The sequence below is a fragment of the Chionomys nivalis genome, chromosome 5, assembly GCF_950005125.1.
Source record: "Chionomys nivalis chromosome 5, mChiNiv1.1, whole genome shotgun sequence".
In the NCBI taxonomy this organism is placed as follows: domain Eukaryota; kingdom Metazoa; phylum Chordata; class Mammalia; order Rodentia; family Cricetidae; genus Chionomys; species Chionomys nivalis.
Window position 1 is genome coordinate 64,349,974 of NC_080090.1, and position 20,506 is coordinate 64,370,479.

The following is a 20,506-nucleotide window of genomic DNA, read 5'->3' on the forward strand; positions in this document are numbered from 1 at the left end:
CAACCACACAACAGACATGGCTTGGAAGTCCTTTGTTTTAGCCTTGAACTTTATGGAAATAAAATAATCTCCACATGCATACCTGTTTCAACATCTGCCCCCAATAAACCAAAATCTCATGCTGACCAGAGAAGGGCCTGCATTCCCTGGGCCTCTGATGTGTGTATGTGTGTGTATGTACAGTGTCTGAACACACCTATACCCCAGTCCAAGAAACTCAGTTTGGGAGCTGGAGAGAGGGCTCATCACTTAAGAACACTGGCTGCTCTTTCAGAGGACCTGGGCTAGATTCCCAGCACCCACATGGTGTCTCACAACCATCTGCAACTCCAGTTCCATGAGATGCAACCATTATTGAGACCTTCATGGGGCACCAGGCACACATGTGGTACACATGCAAAAAGTCAGGCAAGAGGCTCTCATATACATAGATTAAATACACGTAAAAAATATTTTTGTTAACAAACTCGGAGCCGGGCGGTGGTGGCGCACGCCTTTAATCCCAGCACTTGGGAGGCAGAGGCAGGCGGATCTCTGTGAGTTCGAGACCAGCCTGGTCTACAAGAGCTAGTTCCAGGACAGGCTCCAAAGCCACAGAGAAACCCTGTCTCGAAAAACCAAAAAAAAAAAAAAAAAAAAAAAACTCGGTTTTCAGGAATTCTGCTTAAATGAATTTGATGGCACTTAAAAATTGCTATGTTGATTCTGAGGTTATAGTTCTTCACTAGAGCACACGACTAGCTTGTATGGTGTTCCAAAGTTAATGACTAGTTATAAAAATTCTTTTTTTAAAAAATATTTATTTATTTATTTATTTATTTATTATGTATGCAATATTCTGTCTGTGTGTATGCTGCAAGCCAGAAGAGGGCACCAGACCCCATTACAGATGGTTGTGAGCCACCATGTGGTTGCTGGGAATTGAACTCAGGACCTTTGGAAGAGCAGGCAATGCTCTTAACCTCTGAGCCCATCTCTCCAGCCCCTAGTTATAAAAATTCTATATAGAAATATTTCCTCACAGTCAGGGAAGGCTTGCTGGCCTGACTTAGTATCATCATTTCTACTAAATGCTTCATTCTGAACCTTATAAATCAAAGGTATCTGTTTGAGAAATAATAGCTAGTTATAATTTCATTTAAATATTATTTTGAAATACATTTCCTCACCGTGGGAGGTTTTACAGCCTCCCTACCACCCTCCTCCCCCCAAAAAACCAGTGCAGGCAGACTAGCCTAACCCAATCCATGTGTGAAACGAACAAAAACGTCCCCACTCTTATTCTTTCTCATACAGTTCCACTATTTTCATTGATGTTCAAAAAATAATTGGTGATTTTATCTGGTCATGTTCTATTGTTTCCTTTTATAAGAACTGGCCACTGAAAAGAACCTCATTCACTCTCTAAAGATATTACAGCAGGAGATAGACCCTCCCTAACAGTTCTCCACCAGTCAACACAGACAGGGTTGTCTAGGCCATGCACTGTGAGCTGGACAACAGCAGCGTAAGAACCATGCACCCGATGTAACCACTGCACTACTTTCTCTTTTTTGGGGAGTGGAGGGTAGGGGGCTTCAAGACAGGATTTCTCTGTAACTTGTCCTGGAACTCGCTCTGTAGTCCAAGCTGGCCTCAGACTCATAGAGATCCACCTGTCTCTGCCTCCTGAGTGCTGGGATTATTAAAGGTGTGTGTCACCATCGCCCAGCAGCACTGTACTACTTTCTACAGAAAGTCTTACTCCAAAAACTGAAAATGATACAAACTAAATAGTCTTGTGAGACTAAATCTCAGTGAGACGGCTGGCTGAGATTCTGGGTGCAAGCTCCTGATCTCACTGTGAACTCGAACAGTCCTCAGAGGGCAGTCAGTCCACGCAGAGCACTGGGGTACCAGTGGGGCTCTGCGCTGCAGCTTGTCTCAGTCACGATTTCAGTGTAACAGGTAGAAGCTAGGGTGTTTCAGAGTACAAAGTTCTAACAACATGAACCTTTTCTTGAGTTGTTTTAATAAATCCTGAAAACAGAGCTGACTGTTTCTGAGGCAGCAGTCCAGAAAGAGGTAAAAGAGAAAAGGCAGCAGAAGTGCCTGGTCACAAATGTGAACGGTGGCAGTGGCAGAAGGCAGCACAGGGTTCATTTCTCAGCCACCAGAGAAAGCTGTGAAGCACAATTCAGAGACATCTCACCTTTAGTGATACTGAGTGTGTTATCACCACTTGCCACGAAGTCATAAAGTGCGACAAAGAGATTAGGGTCACTCTCAGTGGCTCCCAGCAAGTTCTCCTTGGAGCTCCACCTAATGGCTTCATTCAGTGCCTGAGATTCAGCATCACAGCCATAGGGGCGGTGTAAAACTTCTGAAAGACATAAAAAGGGAAAGAAGTCCAGTGAGTGAAACAGCAAGAGCTCAGCTCAGTGCAGGGGCAGCATTTGAGCTGCAGACTCGTACTGAGAACTGCTCAGAGCTCCAGGTCTCCTCCACTGGGCAGGGAATTTAAAGCCAGCCTGAGCTACACGAGACTATCTCAAAAAAAACAACATACACAAGAGAGTGAGCAAAGGTGCTGAATTTCCGGGGCTTACGGCAGCAACGGACTTATTGCAACTGTAATACTGTAGTTAGAGGAAAGACCACAGAATGAGACTTTAGTTCTGATTTACATGCAGTCACCTAACTCAGGCCTAAAGGAATAGCAAAGGTGCACTTGTCTAAAAATGAGGACCAAACAAGTACTTGCTAGCTTTACAAGGCACATGTGACATTTTGCTATAGTAATGACTTGCAGCTTTCTGGAGGTGGAGTTGGGTCAGGGTCTTAAATGGCCTCAGTCTCAAACTTGCTATGAAATAGAGGGCGATCTTGAACTCCCGATCCTTCTGCCATCTACCCCCGTCCCCTGCCCCCTACACAAAAGTTCTAGGATTACAGGAGTGTCCTTCAAACCCAGTTATTACAGAAAGGATCAGAAATATGAATGGTAAAATTAGCAACTCTTCTAAACTAGGTGCTTCCTATATGCCTTCACAAAAAAGAAACTGTAGGGAAATTTTGTTTCTATTTACAAATAACAAATACAGACACCACGCTTCGAGCAAGATAAATGCTCAAGTTCTCTGATAAACAAAACCACATTTGAGTCAAGCATGGCAGCTCACACCTGTAATCCACCACTCAGGAGACATCTGACACCAGCCTAGACTACAGAGTCAGACTTATCTCAAAAACAGTAAAGAAAGAAACATCTTTTTATGTTATAATAGCTTACAGTTGTTCACTGCCTTAATTTCTTTTAAAACTATAATCTCTTTTCCCGGGCATCAAATTTTTGTAAACTTAATCAAGGTTCTAGAAAATATCACCAATGCACTTGTGAGTTTCACTTATCCATACCAGTCTTAGCCTTGTAAGATCTGTTTCTTCTCAAGGCTTCATAGTTTCTGAATCTATTCGTATCTATACCATGTTTGTTGAAAAATTACCTCATTCTCATACCCTAGTTTGGCTATACGAAACAAACAAATAAGAAAAAAAAAAACAAAGCCAAAACTTCCCTATAGCAATTTTGATCTAAGGGCCTGTGTGAAGTGGCTGTCTGCCAAGGCAAATAGATCTATCTGTCCATGTCCTGTAACATTTTTCTCTTACATCTCTTTCCTAATTTTTTTATTCAAAATTGGTTTAGTCATTTTGAAGAGGGGTAAAGCTTTGACTCTGTGGTATCATGTTGTTTCAAGACATCCCTCTTCACCTCTCCTTCAATACCTTCATTCGAACCCCAACAGATCTCACCTGGACTACTGCCTCCAGTCTTGTCTCCCTCAAATTCATCCTCCACACAGCTGGCAAAGTGATCTATTTAAGACAAAAATTGGACCGCATCACTCTTAAGCCCCTTTAAGAATTCATCATCAAACTGGAGTCTCCTCATTCCTGGCTTTCAAGCCCTTTCATGAGTGAGGTGAACCTACTTCTCTGCCCTTCTCCCCACACCACACCTTACACTTGAAGCTTTACTGGTGTTGCCGTCCACATTTAGGCCTTTTTTCATATAATTCATTACACCTGCAGTGGCTTTTCCCACTGTTCTTTTGTGTGCATGTGGAGACGAGGACAACGTGTCAGTCATTCCTCAGGAGCCATGAACCATCCACCTTCTGTTTTTCTTTTTTGGTTTTTTTTGAGACAGGGTTTCTCTGTAGCTTTGGAGCCCGTCCTGGAACGAGCTCTTGTAGACCAGGCTGCCCTAGAACTCACAGAGATCCACCTGTCTCTGCCTCCCAAGTGCTGGGTTAAAAAGGTATGTGCCACCGCTACCGGGCCATCCATCTTCTTTTTAAACTAGGTGTCTCATGGCCTAAGGGTCACCAAGTATGTTAGCCTTCTGGCTCCCCAACACTGGAATTACAAGTATGCCACAATGCTCAGCTTTTAAAGCCACGGGTTCTGGGAATCAAACTCACAATGTACTTCTTATGGATAACGATCACATTTTCTCCCTAAAGTTCTATAATCTATACTTAACAGCTGTTAGGTGCATGATGCCCAACTTACACAAAACATAAGTGACAGGAAACAGTGAAATGTATCTTAAAATACACTAACCATGAGTGTAGTGAACACACCTTTATTCTCAGTATTGGGGAGGAAGAAGCAGGCAGCTCTCTGTGGGTTCAAGGTTGTTCAGAGCTATAGCATACATAGTGAGACCCCTGACTCAAAACCAAACAAACAAAAAACACAAACCAAATAAAGGTACCCATTAAGTAATATTTAGAACTTGATTTTCTGTAGTCTTTAGAAGACAATAAAACCAACTTCAACACAATGATGACAAAAGTAGCAAGTAGCACATGCCTACCTTATTTTGTGAAACTCAGCATCTTCAAAGTTAAGATCTGTAAAACTAATCTGAGCAAACATTCAACTGGTATTGTGCCGCAAACGTGAAGGCCAGAAATCACCAATGACACTGCTAGAATTTACCAACCAAAGTTGCTCTCCAGCCATACCCACTTGTGCCAAAATTCCCTGCCTTACTCAATGGCAATTCTATCTTTTCAGGTGCTCTGGCTACAAACTCTAATGGTTCACGCCTCTGCTCTTAGTCTCACGGAACACCAGAGTCCAGAGCTGGCTCAACGGTAACGCTGCCTGCTGCTAAGCTTGACAACCTGGTTCCATGCTCATGATAGGAGAACCGACTCTTTAAACTGTCCACTGACCCTCACATGTGAATGTGTACGTGTGCACACACATACAAATTAATGTAAAAAATTTAAAGCATCCAAAATCTATCCATTTCTTACCCACCTTTTCATTTCTACCAATATTCTTTCACTAGGCTACTGGTTTCTGTGTCTATACATTTTCCTTTGAAAGCTTAAAAAAAAAAAAGCCAGATTTTGTTACTCTATGTTTAAAATTCTTTATTGGTTCCAATTTTAGAGTAAGAACCAAATCCCTAAAGGGCCTTTCAGGTCCCTCGCAGTTTAATTTGCCTAATTCATTTTCATTTTTTATTTTTTTTAGACAAGGTATCACTATGTAGCCCTGGTTGGTTTTGAACTCACAGAGGTTCACCTCCCTCTTCTTCCCCACTGCTGGGATTGAAAGTGTGCACCATCACACACAGCTTTTTTTTTTTTAAAGATTTTTTAAAATTGTGTGTGTGTGTCTGTCTGTATGTCTGCACTCGTGTGTAGGTGCCTATGGAGGTGAGGAGAGTATATCAGACCCAGTGGAGCTGGAATTACAGTTGTGTGTAGCCACCTGGTGCTGGCACTTGAACCCCAGTCTTGGGCTACAGTAGGGAGTGCCCCTTTCTAGCCCTAGCTTATTTTCTCCCCTAGTCTTATTTCAATGCTGACCACTACCCTCCCTAATACTGCTTAAACATGGCAGGTACACACCCCTGCCTTTTCCCCCACTGGCCTTTTCTTCTGCCTAAAATGCTTTGCTCCATATTTCCCTCAAACGTAATCCTCTGAGGCTAACAGGTCCTGATGGTCCGATGTTAAAGTGCATCACTCCTAACAACACTCTAACGTACTCCAAGCTTCCTTTCCTGATTTAGTCGCCCAGTTTGTTCTACAAAACACATCACACAATTTACTTGCTTATGATATGCATGTATATTACCTAACTCTTCCAGGTGCATTGTTTTGAAGACAAAATTTTTCTTATTCGTTCATTAAATAATGAACAACAAAAGCCCTTCTCCCCAGACCCAAAAGTGCTCCTAAATAAGAGGCCTTTTTAAAGAAACTTTTTTTTTTAAAGTCAGACATGTGGCACATAGCTGCAATAGGTCCCACATTAGATGAGTTTGCACAATATAGCAAGACTCTGTCTCCAAACCAACACATAACAAAAGGCTTTTTGAAGGATACATCATGTAGCCTGCAAACTCACAGCAGGTGCTATTGGAGGGAGGGAGCAGCAAACCCTCTAAACAGGGCATAGCTCACTTTACACCGGACGCCTTTTAAATGTGATGAACAATATTTCTGTACTGCTGACTGTCAACACATAAGGAAATACTCAGACAGGTTTCCTCTCTCTGGGAAGAACTCTGGGCCCAAAAGAGGGCTATTAAAGGCAAGTTATTATCTTCAAAACCATTTTATTTGACAAAAGAAAAAAGAATGAAGTTCACAGAAAAATTCTGTGTACATTTAAAACTATGGGAAGAGTTAGAGGAGGGGGTTAAATATAATCAACACACACCAAAAAAAAAAAAACTTTAAAAAACTTTAATAAATTTAGTAACAGTCAATCAATGGTATACAGCCTTAAATGAAGTAACAAGCAAGCTCAAGGTAAATGCAGTGCCCAAGGGAAACGGCCTAGAAGAAACCCAAGCCAAGGAGACAGTCTTTCGGTTCCGAGCAGGCCCTCCCGTCTCCGGCTTTTAGAAATCTTCCTTCCTTCCTTCTTTCTTCCCACTCACTCTTTTGTTCTTGTAGACTGAGTTCCTGTCCAATCTGCCCGCACAGGATATCCACAGAAAATACAACCTATCCACTAACACCAAACAAAAGGAAAAAATATCTTCAAACAAAAACGTCCCAATTCTTTCTGAGGCCAGGACTAAGCACAGAGTTAGGAACGATCTTAGCTGGAAGGCTGGGGAGCGATGTTTAATGAAATAAGAGAGTAAACTAAAGAACAAAGCAAAAGGGAACCAAAGCCTGTGGGTGGAGGACACTGGAGCCTCCGACATCAAGGTCCAGTCTATGCCATATTTGCCACTAGTTAAGACAGGCAAGCCCCATGAGTCAGAGGTACTGCACCCACTTCAATGTCAGCGTGTGGGCTAGAATGCCTAACTTCTGAACAATGCAAGCTGGTAAACTTAGCACATTAACTAATTCTTTCAATTAACCCACTGCTATAGAGGTAGGTTGAGGAAAGAACAGTTAAGGGCCCTAAACTTTACTTGTGTAAAATACTCAGGGAGCAGAAATATTGACAACCATAAAGAAATAATCTTTTTCTACTGTAGAACAACACATACACACACCAGCAACATACTTAAAATCCAAAAATAATAAAACTGAAATACAAATTTAAATTCAGAGGAAATGTGGATATTTAATATTTAGCTTATAAAACACATTTTCAATATTAATTCAGTCAGGAATTTTTTATCATTTTCATTATAAATTTGTCAGATAGCAATTATTTTCTCAGTGTTTTCATTACTTTATACTGCTTAACATTGTTCTATTTTGATTTATATGGCTAGTAATTTTTAAGACCTCTTTTAAAAACTATTTTAGTTGGATATATTATTTGGCAGTTTTCAATTTAGCTTAAGTTTTTCAATCAAGATATATACATCTAACATCATTTTACATATTATTCATGTTCTTCCATTAAGTATTTGTTAAAAGTCTAGTTTGCTGAGTATGGTGGTACATGCCTTTATTCTTAGCTCTCAGGAGCAGAAACAGGCTAACCTTTGTGAGTTTGAGACCAGCCTAGTCTACATAGCAAGTTCCAAGTCAGCTATTAAGACAGTGACACCCTATCTCAAACAAAACAAGGCTGAGCATAGTGGCACACATCTCAACTCCCAGCATTACAGAGGCAGGCAGGTCTCTCAGAGTTCCAGGCCAGCCAAAGTTACATTGTGAGATACTGCCCCACAAAACCAAACCAAGCAAACAAACGAAAGAGTGTAGTATAAAATACCAAATAAAGATAACAAACAAAACATATAAACCTTCACTGACCACAATGGAGGTAAAAGGAGATTAATCCACGTTTCATTACTGTGTTATCTACCTCCACCTCATCCCAGCCCTCATCTCTGAACATACCTGTCACGTGGGCCACAGGCAACGTTGAGGCATCCCTGCCTGAGCAGGGCAGCAAGGTGTCCTGGTCTTTGCAGTAACTGGCTGGAGGCAGCTGAACAGGTCCCAGGACCATGCCTTTGGCCAACAACATGAAAGTTAAACTGTTCTAAACAGAGGAGCCTTAAAATACCACCTTGGCCAGCAATCCACACACGTGGGACATTTACTCACTCAGTGGCCAGAAAGAACAAAGGGCAAGTTCAACCCACAGGGGGTGGAGACCTAAGTAAGGGTGGAGCTACTCCAAAAACTCAGGGATGGGGTAAGAACCATACACAGGCTATTTCAAGTCACAACAGTAACAGTTAATAACAAAATCAGCCAAGATCAGTAGGTACAGAAGTTACAGTTCCAGGGACAATGAGGTAAAACTGTTCAGTGTTTCCTTGGAGAAAGCCTGCTTCCAGTACAACACCAAACACATTTTGAAAAGACAGGAAACGCCTAACAAGACTCACCTTTACATCACTCTAGTTAGTTCAAGAAACCACAAATCCAAAGTCAAAGAAATAGTTACAGTGTGACTCATAAGCAAGGCAGAAGCAGAGAGCAACTAACCCACTGCCTTCCCTAACAAATGGCCTGTGTGGCTCAAAACAGGTAAAGAAGCACAACGCACAGGGCTGAAAACTGTGAATGCTGAAACCTGGAAAGGCAAGTCTAATTTTAAGTATAAAGGTAAAGGTTACATAAGATTAAGACCTTAAAAATCAGAGTGATTTATGAGACACAAACCAATAAAGTAAGAGATAGATAACTAAGCAGTACAATCTACAAGAATAATTCAGAGAAGGTTGTGGCACATATCTGGGCGGAGACAGGGATTTCCAGTTTAAAGCTAGCCTGTACTACAGATCCTTTCTCAAAAAACCTCAACCACAGCACCAATCATAGTAGTAATACAAAACAGTGCTAGTAACTGTAGAGTTGGGGGTGCCCACTGCATTAATTAAGCACCTACTATATACCAGTTATTTTAGGTCAATAAAAGTAACATAGCAAAATTACAGGAAAGCAGGACCTAAATACTCACATTAAAATAAAAATATAAAAATACAAGTTGTAAGTAACATTGCAAGAGAAAGACTGAATTTGATGTCTGTTATCAACAACAATTTATAAACTAAAGCCTATGTTTTCAATGCAACTAACCTTTACAAAGCTACTGTATCCGTATCATGAAAAAGCAAGAATTAAATGACTAAAAGCTACTTCAAATAATGACTCAGAATTTCAAATGCCAGGTGGAATTTCTCTTTCTGAGGATTCTAAAACTTTTCTGGGAGAGTATCTCTATAATCCATGTTCTGTTCATATGTAGAATCTATCATAAGATTAACTATTCAATGAGTAAATCTACTCAAGTCATCAGTACTTTTATAGTGTTCTGACATTATAGAGAAAAATGCAAAAGCAAAATGTGGTACGTATATACAGTGAAATATTATTAAGCAATAAAAAGGAATAAAATTTGATATATGTTACAACATATATATCTTTTATAAGCATCACAAGAAGCCAGACACAAAGGGACAAATATTTTATAATTCCAGTTAAATAAAATATCTTGATTTTTCTTTTATATAGATGCCTAAAACTGTGAATAAATTTAATGTTATAGAATTGCACAGTGGAAAATGGTTATTTATGGCAAACTTGATATTATTTACATTTTATCATAATAAAAACTAAAATAACTTGAGACTCCAAAAACCTTTTGATTATTGGGCTACAATTACCTACTGTATTAAAACCAAGAAATCTTAACAATGCTTATTAATTCTAAAATATCAAATTTATTATAAGTATGAATAATATTTTTATTAAAAGTGACTTTTCAAAAGGCAATTGAAAGAGTAGCATTGTTGTTTACAAATGCCAATACCTTGAAGCAAAGATGTGTACTATTTAAAAGAAAGTGACAACCTCTGCCAGGAATAAGAATCTTAGCAGCATTCCTAACGGGGCAGGGAGAGCCTCAGAGGCAAAACCACTGAAGCAGAAAAGAAGAACCTGGTGTGTTGAGAATGAAAAGTGTGGCCACTGCTGAGGACACCTGAGGCTGCCAGCGCAAGCTATTCCAATTACAAAAGGAAATCCGGTGAACTGCCCTAAGCAGCAGGGAAGTCATATGGTCTGACCTCCTTTTTTTTTTTTTTAAGATAACCACTACTGCTTGGGAAGAAGGGTAATAATTCAGAGAGAAAAATGAGAGTCAGGAGTAGGATCATATTGGCTGGAGTACAATGACAGCACCGGAGACAAAGAAAGAGCAGATGTACTTAAAGATGTGGTTCACAGATGGAAGCCAGGGTGCCTAAAACTGCTTAGATACAGCAGAAGGAGAAAACAAAGGCTTTAAGCTTGAGAACTCGGGTAGTTGCCATGCATACTCAGAAGCAAGTTTCCTGAGTAACTAAATTTAAAAGGTACAATGAGGCACTGTGATGCATAAATCTGAAGCTCAGAGACGATCTTGGGGTGAAGGCACCAACACTCATGGTAACTAAAATCAGCACGAGGGGGTGGTGATGATAGCTCAGCTGGTAAAAAGCACTTATTACCAAGTCTGATGACCTAAGTTCAGTCCCAGAATTCTACATAATAGGAGAAAGCCAAGTTATCCTCTGACCTCCACATGCACAATAGGGCACACACACATCCACACAAGTACACCACATTCCCCAAATAAATGAATAGATGCAAAATTTAAAATAAAGTAAGTCAAGACAAGGACGGGGAGATGGCTCAGTTGGTAAGTCACTTGATACACAAGCACGAGGGCCTGAGTTTGATCCCCAGAACTCACATGAAAGAGCTAGACTAGTGGCACACATTTATAATCCCAACACAAGCGGGGTAGAGACAGGTAAATGACTCCCTGGGCCAGCCTAGCTGACTGAGCGAGTTCCAGGCAATAAGAGACCCTGTCTCAAAAAAAAAAAAAAAAAAAAAAGCAGATATGGCTCCTAAGTAATAATAGTACCCCAGGTTATCATGTGCCTCCATACAAACCAGCACACACACGTGCAGACTAGCACTCACATGAACGCATGCACATACACACGCACACCCTAACTATAGATATGGATGAGATCACTTAATGAATTCACACTTAATAGAGAATGCTGCTTCAGATCACTTAAGATTCTTTTCTAGTTTGAAACTATGTAGCCTAGAAAGTAGCAAGACAATACAATCTCAAATGTGAAGAAAAACAAAAACAAAAATCTATGGACATAGCTCTGTAATAGAGTACTTGTCCATTATGTGCAAGGCTACAAGTTCATCACAAAAACAAGCAAACATTAACCCAAATTTCTACAGCCACTGAAAATATTATTTAGAAGCTATTATTTAGAAGCTAGAGAGAGGTTCAGTGGTTGAGAGTGCTGGCTGCTCTTTGAGAGGACCAGGGTTCAGTTCCCAGAACCCACATGGAGGCTCATAACCACCTCTACCTCTAACTCTAGTTCCAGGGGGTTCCAAAGCCCAATTCTGGACTCCACAGGCACTGGATGCGAGCAGTGCACAGACGTACATGCAAGCAAAACATCCTTACACATAAAGATCTTTGAAAAATGAAAAAATACCTTCAGCTATAATGGTAAAAGAGACACATAATCAGCAAGAACCCAATGCCAGAAGACTGGCTTTAGGAGACCTGTTAAAGAAAGATATTTAGATAGAATGGGAAATGTTGTAAAATTCTGGAACACCAAGAAGAAAGAACTAGAGTCTAGAGAGATGGTTCTGTGGTAAATAAAGTTTGATTTCCAGTGTCCAAGTTGGTAAGTTCACCACCTATAACTACAGCATCCAATGCCCTACTATGTTCCTGAGGGGCACTGCACAAACTTAGAAAGACTGGCACGCTGTGGTGGTTTTAATGAGACTGGCTCCCATAGGCTTGTATATTTTGATGCTTAGTAAACAGGAAGTGGAAATGTCTGAGAAAGGAGGATTAGGAGGTCTGGCCTAGTTGGAGAAAGTGCATCACATGGGGAGGGCTATGAAGTTCCAAAAGCCCACTCCAGGCCTAGTGTGTGTGTCTGTCTGTGTATCTGTCTGTCTCTGTCTCTCTCTGCCTGTTACCTGTAAACCAGGATGTAAAGCTCCCAGCTACTGCTCTAGCATCTTGCTTCCCTGCCTGCTGCCACACTATCCATCATGAGGATAGTGGACTAACCCTCTGAAACAGTAAACAAGCTCCAAACTAAATTCTTTTATAATAATTGCCTTGATCATAGTCTCTTCACAGCAATAGAAATCCTAAGAAACACACATACACGTAATTTTGTTAAAGCTTAGAATCATATAAAACATATAAAATTAAAAGAATGTAGCTCAGTGAGCACACATAAAATTATTAAGCAATAAAGAACAAAATACTGCTACATGCTATAACAGAATCTTTGAAAGCATTATGTCAAATGAAAAACATTAAAAATGAATGCATACTATAGGCTTCAATTTAGAGTATTGGTTCTCAACCTGTGGGTCACGGCCCCTCTCAACTGACTCTTCCATGGGGTTGCCTAAAACTAACCAAAAACATGGATGTTTATATTAAAATTCATAACAGCAGCAAAATTACAGTAATAAAGTAGCAACAAAAAAATTTTATGGTTGGGAGTCACCACAACATGAGGAACTGTGTTAAAGGGTCACAGCATTAGGAAGATTGAGAACCCTGATCTAGAAAAAACATTTAGAACAGGCAATCCATAGAAACTGAAGGAGCTTTGAGCTGCAGAAGAGGAACGCAGAGTGACTGACTGCTAGTGGCTACACAGGGTTTCTTGTTTGGAGTTTAAGTCCTAAGATTAGACTATGTTGGTGGTTGAAAAGCTGTGACTGCTATAAAAACAGACAAAAAATTCAATGACTTCTACCCTGTTTCCAGACCTGACATTCAGATAGTTAGGCTCTGAGTTTACAGTTATTTACAACACAGGAAAATGAACGATAATTACTTCATGAGTCATAAATATGAGCAAAGTTGTGGTAAGAATCCGTCACATTTCAATATCAAACTTTACTTTGAGGAACTAATAAATGGAAAGATGTGTCAGAGACCCTGGGCAGTGGTCCTCAACCTTCCTAATGCTGTAACCCTTTAATACAGCTCCTCATGGTGTGCTGACCCCAACCATAACATTACTTCATTGCTACTTCATAACTGTAATTTTACTAGTTATAAATCATAATATAAATGTCTGCTATTCAGGATATCTTGATATGCCACTCCTGTGGGGATGGCAAACCACAAGTTGAGAACGACTGTTCTAAGTAGATTCACATAATTTTCATTTAAACTTTTGATTATTTTCCCTTTACAAAACAAACACAGTCTTTCCCCTGTGGTAGGAACCAAGCAGCTTCCCCCTTTTTGTCTGATTTATCCAGTAACTCCCTCCTAACCCAAACCAACCAATTCTGAGAGACAATGGGAACTCATCCTACCCATATAAAAATTTTGGCTTTACCATCTCTGGTTTCCTTTCCCATCTGAGAAGTCTATCCCTTTATGTGGAGTGTATACGTGGCATGGTGGTATATGCGGTGGTGGTGGTGGGGTTAGGGGCCTGTTCAATAAATCTTTGAACCTTGCTTTCCTGTTGTTTTATCCTTTAAATCATCAGATAAAAAGGGGGCAGAGACTGGAGGATTCCCAGGGCTTGCTGGCTAGCTGCCTAAAACAAGGTATACACCTCCTGAGGAATAATACAAGAAGTTGACTTCTGGCCTCCACATGTGCCTGTGACACACACTGACTGACACACACACACACACACACACAGAGTTTATGTACATTTAATGCAAATTCTTCTTAGCATTATGAATTATATGCTAAAATGGTAAGTTCGGATCAGATCAAGACATGTGCGAATGTAGGTAAGCTACTAATATTTCAAGCTGAGCATGGCAGTGAAGGCCAATAATCCCAGCTACCAGGAAAACTGAGGCCACCAAGGTGAAAGGCAGGGACCCACACTTGGGGGTCCTCTGACTTTTCTACACATGTACCCTGCACACACTCACTATACACACAGGGTTTTTTTTTCTTTTTTCTTTTTTTTTAAGGACAAATTGAACTATTTAGAGAATTGAGAGAGAGCTATACATTTGGTCCTTTGTATCTCTGTGTTCTGTACCCTCAGATCCAGCTGTTGATAAGGTATTTGGGGTATGGAGCACCAGGGAGGAGTATACATGTTTCATAAATCTCCTCCTCTGTAAGGAATCAAAGGCTCTGCATTCCAGAATGTCTTAAGAGTCCTCACAACAGACTGATATTTGGCTTTCCACACTTAGGCAGCAGCAAAAATGGCCTCTGATCTAAGGCTAGAAATGGGTAACTACAATAATACCTTTCCCATGAGTGAGGGCATGCTAGAGAATGAATTTTAAACAAGAGTAAAGCAAAACAAAGACATCATAGAAAAGTAAAAGTAAAAGTCAATATTACTTATGATTACTAATTTAAAAACCTTTAATAAATTTATAACAAGCCAAATCCAACAGCAGACATGCAAGGTTCAAAGATCATAAACATCAATGCAATATACATTAATACAAACTTTTTAAAAAAGCATGATTACCTCAATACAAAAGTTCCTACTACATAGGAAAATTTTAAACAAGCATCCCCTGATTTAGATATTATTGTAATTCTTTAAAGTGATGCTTAAAAGTCATGCCTTGCAGAATTCTTTCTGCTTATGTTTACCAAGAATATATAAAAGCAGCTCTGTTTTACTGAGTACCTGTCACATGCAAAGTATGAGGCACAAGAAGTTAACTGTAAACAGTCCTATAAGGTAGCCACTGTAAGCACAAACGAATGGTAGTACTTGGTGACTGAGTGTACAAACTCTCAAACTACAGTCCCTAGATCTAAATTCAAGTTTTACAATCAGTGTATCTCTGAAACCTTTATCAAGTTGGAATCACTGTTTCTCAATTTCTTTGTCCATAAATGGACAGTAAAAGAACTAGAGAGATGGCACAGTGGCACATGCTTGCTATACAACATTAGGACCTAAACTGGGATTCCCCAACACTTACCAAAAGAAGCAAGTATGGCGGCAGCACATTGCCTGTAATGAGAATATAGGAGGACACCTGGGGCTTGCTGGCCAAATAGCCTAGCCAAATCAGTAAACTCAATGTTTAATCAGAGACTATATCTCACAAAGGTGGAAAGTGATTGGGAAGGCACCTGTGGTAAACCTCTGCCCCACTACACACACACACATGCATATAAGTATAAACACACCTGCACAGAGGTACACGTACATATACCCACAAATAGACAATACTATAGTCACTCATAGAAGTGGCACACGAATTAAAAAAGATTAAATGTAAAGACCTTAAAACAAGGACTATATATGAACTGAACAGAGAATTCTCAACAGAAGAAGTTCAAATGGCCAAAAGACACTTAAGGTCATGCTCAGCCTCCTTAGCGATCAGGAAAATGCAAATCAAAACAACTTTGAGATACCATCTTACACCTGTCAGAATGGCTAAAATCAAAAACACCAATGATAGCCTTTGCTGAAGAGGTTGTGGAGTAAGGGGTACACTCATCCATTGCTGGTGGGAATGCAAACTTGTGCAACGACTTTGGAAATCAGTGTGGTGGTTTCTCAGGAAATTCGGGATCAACCTACCCCAGGACCCAGCAATACCACTCTTGGGAATATACCCAAGAGATGCCCTATCATATTACAAAAGCATTTGTTCAACTATGTTCATAGCAGCATTATTTGTAATAGCCAGAACCTGGAAACAACCTAGATGCCCTTCAATGGAAGAATGGATGAAGAAAGTGTGGAATATATACATATTAGAGTACTACTCAGCGGTAAAAAACAATGACATCTTGAATTTTGCATGCAAATGGATGGAAATAGAAAACACTATCCTAAGTGAGGTAACCCAGACCCAAAAAGATGAACATGGGATGTACTCACTCATAATTGGTTTCTAGCCATAAATAAAGGACATTGAGTCTATAATTTGTGATCCTAGAGAAGCTAAATAAGAAGGTGAACCCAAAGAAAAACATATAGTTATCCTCCTGGATATTGGAAATAGACAAGATTGCCGGGCAAAAATTGGGATCTTGGGGGTGGGGTGGGATGGGGGTAAGGGGAGATGGGGAGAGAAAAGTGAGAAGGGGAGGATGAAGGGAACTTGGGGGAATGGGATGGTTGGGATAAAGGAAGGGTGGATATGGGAGCAGGGAAGTATATATCTTAATTAAGGGAGCCATTTTAGGGTTGGCAAGAGACTTGACCCTAGAGGGGTTCCCAGGTGTCCAGGGAGATGTCCCCAGTTAGTTCCTTGGGCAACTGAGTAGAGGGAACCTGAAATGGCCCGATCCTATAGCCATACTGATGAATACCTTGCATATCGCCATAGAACCTTCATCTGGTGATGGATGGAGATAAGAGACAGAGACCCACAATGGAGCTCTGGAATGAGCTCCCAAGGTCCAAATGAGGAGCAGAAAGAGGGAGAACATGAGCAAGGAAGTCAGGACCGCGAGGGGTGCACCCACCCATTGAGACAGTGGGGCTGATCTATTGGGAGCTCACCAAGGCCAGCTGGACTGGGACTGAAAAAGCATGGGATAAAACCGGACTCTCTGAACATGGTGGACAATGAGGGCTGATGAGAAGCCAAGGACAATGGCACTGGGTTTTGATCCTACTGCATGTACTGGCTTTGTGGGAGCCTAACCAGTTTGGATGCTCACCTTCCTAGACCTGGATGGAGTGGGGAGGACCTTGGACTTCCCACAGGGCAGGGAACCCTGACTGCTCTTTGGACTGGAGAGGGAGGGGGAGAAGAGTGGGGGGAGGAGGAGGGAAATGGGAGGCTGGGAGGAGGCGGAAATTTTTTAATAAAAAAATAAAATAAAAATTAAAAAAAAACAAGGACTGTATATTTACCTTACTGATTGAAGACAGAAAGATTGAGTAGAGGGAAAGATGCCAAGCCTTATTTTATTAACAATTAATTCCATGCTTAACCTCTTGCACATGCTTACATGCTTAACTAGCAGACTGCATAGATGCAAGATAGACTCAACTGACTAAATCTGGCTAAAAATGTACATGGTAGGGCTCGAAAGAGAACTCAGTTGGCAGAACCACAAGGATCTGCATTTGATCCTCAGAACTCACATTTAAAAGGCCATGTGAATGGCACATGCTTGAACATCTGAGCTATAAACCCAGCTGTGAAAGAAAATATGTTCTTTTTGTTTGTTTGGAGATAGGGTCCCACTATACAGCTCTGACTGTCCTGGAACTTACTCACTCCGTAACCAAGCTGGCCTTGAACTCAGAGATCCACCTGCCTCTGCCTCCATACCTAGGGAAAATATGTTCTTTTAAAAAATATATTTATTATGTATACAATGCTTCTCCTGCATGTACATTCCATGCCAGAAGAGGGCAACAGATTTCACAACAGATGGCTGTGAGTCACTATGTGGTTGATGGGACTTGAACTCAGGACCTCTGGAAGAGCTCTTAGGTTCTGAGCCATCTCTCCAGCCTCCCAAAATATGTTCTTAATGTAACAAATTATATTATCTCATATCTCATGGCAGAATTTTTAATCTATAATTAATACTATAACAGCATATTTTCCAACAATGACTCTTGTAGCATTTAGAGGTGGATGAAACAGGGTGATTCCTTGCTGTAGACAACTGTCCTTTACATGACAATGTTTAGCAACCCTACCCTCTACCCAATAAAGGTCAGTAGCTCCCCTTTCTCAGATATAGCAATCAAAACTGTCTCCAGACATACTCAAACGTAATATGGAGGGCAAACTGCTCCCAGCTGAGGACCACTGGCTTAATCTTTACTGTAATCCTACAGGATTCAGGGCCTTGACAAAGGTGTAACTGAGTAGCATTCACATCCAATTGTTCACAATTTGAACCTAGTACAAAACAGCTTCTTACTAGGGAGATGCATTCTTATATTCCTTTTTATCCTTCAACTACCGACAGCTTTTCCAGTAAAGCAGATTTTACAAACTATACTTTGAAAGCTGAACTATTATTCTAATATCAAAGTGACTGATTTGCCAGATTGGGTTCCTGATTTTAGTACAGAGCATAACCACCCGGGGAACCTGACAGAAAATGAGTATGCTGCCATCTTACTCTAGGTTTATGACTGTGATGGCCTAGGGCAGGACCTAAAGCACTGCTAGTACTGCTCCAGAGTGGTTCCAAACTTTCAAACCACTACCTAGAACGTCCTTAAGTAATGGGGCAAATGTCATGAACAGGGGGCTGAAGACCTGGTTAAGAGCAAGAACTTCTCTTGCAAAGGACAGAGCTCAGTTCCTAGCTCCCATGTTAAGTGGCTCACAAGCACTTGTATCTATAGCTCCAGAGGATCTGACACCGCTGGCCTCTGCAGGAATCTGCACTCAAATGTACACATACCCAATACACATAAACACATATCTAAAAATAAATCTTTCAAAACGTCATAAAAGAGAACCTTTAAAAAAAACTGGTGCCAGGCAGTGGTGGCGCACCCCTTTAATCCCAGCACTCGGGAGGCAGAGGCAGGCGGATCTCAGGGCCAGCCTGGTCTACAAGAGCTAGTTCCAAGACAGGCTCCAAAGCTACAAGAGAAACTGTCTTGAAAAAAATAAATATATAAATGTAAAAAAAAAAGATAAGATACATAGCTCATAACTCCTGATATATTTTTAAATGCTTGTTTCAAGATCTGAAAACTAAATGTCATGCATCTTCATGTTTCACAGTATCTCTTGTATGCCATACTACGTAGGGTGGCATACCACATCCAGCAGTATTTCCCAAAGCATGTTCTGTTAACTTAGATCAAGGAGTCCATTGTCAAATAGGCTTAGGGTGGATGAGGATGCAACTAGAACTTTCCTATTCATGGTACTCAGGAGAATGAGCTACTGGAAAGTAGCTGGGCAGTCCCCTATAATGTAAAAGACCTGAAATATAAACCAGTACTCCTGCTTCTAAGTAGTTATACTAGAGAAGTAAAAAATTATAATTCATACAAAAACCTGTATGCAACTTTTTAAAGCTCTTTTCAAAATTGCCCCAAACTGGGGCTGGAGAGATGGCACAGGAATTAAGAGCAACTGCCTATAACTCTAACTACAAAGGATTTTATGTTCTTCCGGCCTCCCCAGGTACCTGCATACATACAGACATACATACACACATAAGTGAAATAAAATCACTGGGGAGTGGTAGCACACACCTTTAATCCCAGCACTCGGGAGGTTAGAGGCAGGTTGGATCTCTGAGTTCGAGGCCAGCCTGGTCTACAGAGCCAGTTCCTGGACAGCCAGGGCTACAGAGAAACTATGTCTCAAAAAAATAAACAAAAGAAAATAAACAAAAACCCCAAAAACCAAAGAAACAAAAAATCACTCCAAACTGGAAAAATCTAAATGTTCATTAATGGATCAAAGAATATAAACAAAATCTGATACCCACCTTATCATTGTCATTGAACACTTACAGAAATACACCACTGGCACATTCAAGTTGTCTGACTCTCAAAGGCCCTACGCTTAGTGTCCCAAAGAAGCTATTCACAAAAGGTTATATAGTATATGCTTCCATTCATGACATCTTTGTGAAAGCAAGACTATAGTGAGTGATAAGAATAAATCAATGGTTGCTAGGGGTTAAAGATAGGAAATGTAACTACAAAGGATTATTACTTGTTGACTGATAGGTCCAAATGAGACTCCAGAGTTTTAGCAATGATGTCTTCGGGGGTCAGAATGGTTCTAGCAGTTGTGGGATTACACAAATTTGCAAATGTTAAAACTCACAGAACATGCCAGGGATAGTAGTGCATGCCTGTAATTCCAGGAAGTGGAAGTCTGATGCAGAATTGGGAATTAAAAACCAGCAAAGGCTAACAGTGAGACTTGTCTCCAAAAAGTAAATAAGTAAATTCATAGAATTCTACAGCAAAACTCTTAAATGAAGAAAATAGAAGATAGGTAAAGCATTGAAGTAGTTGAATCATTTTCATACCAATTCCATCAAACGAAAAACCGTAACCATCACATCACAGAACACAAAT

At 40.4% G+C, this 20,506-nt stretch overlaps 1 protein-coding gene across 7 annotated transcripts in view; it reads right to left on the reverse strand.

Moving 5' to 3' along the window:
- Nucleotides 1-20,506, reverse strand: part of Abl2 (ABL proto-oncogene 2, non-receptor tyrosine kinase) — a 91,552-nt gene that overhangs the window by 27,229 nt on the left and 43,817 nt on the right. For 4 of the 7 annotated variants that reach the window (XM_057770351.1, XM_057770347.1, XM_057770350.1 and 1 more), the window contains exons 2-3: nt 3,796-3,858; nt 2,192-2,362 (exon numbers count right to left, since the gene is read on the reverse strand). In XM_057770351.1, the coding sequence (XP_057626334.1) occupies nt 2,192-2,362; nt 3,796-3,858 (234 nt within the window). The remainder of the gene's footprint in view (nt 1-2,191; nt 2,363-3,795; nt 3,859-20,506) is intronic. The other 3 variants (XM_057770352.1, XM_057770349.1, XM_057770348.1) reach the window with 1 other exon arrangement.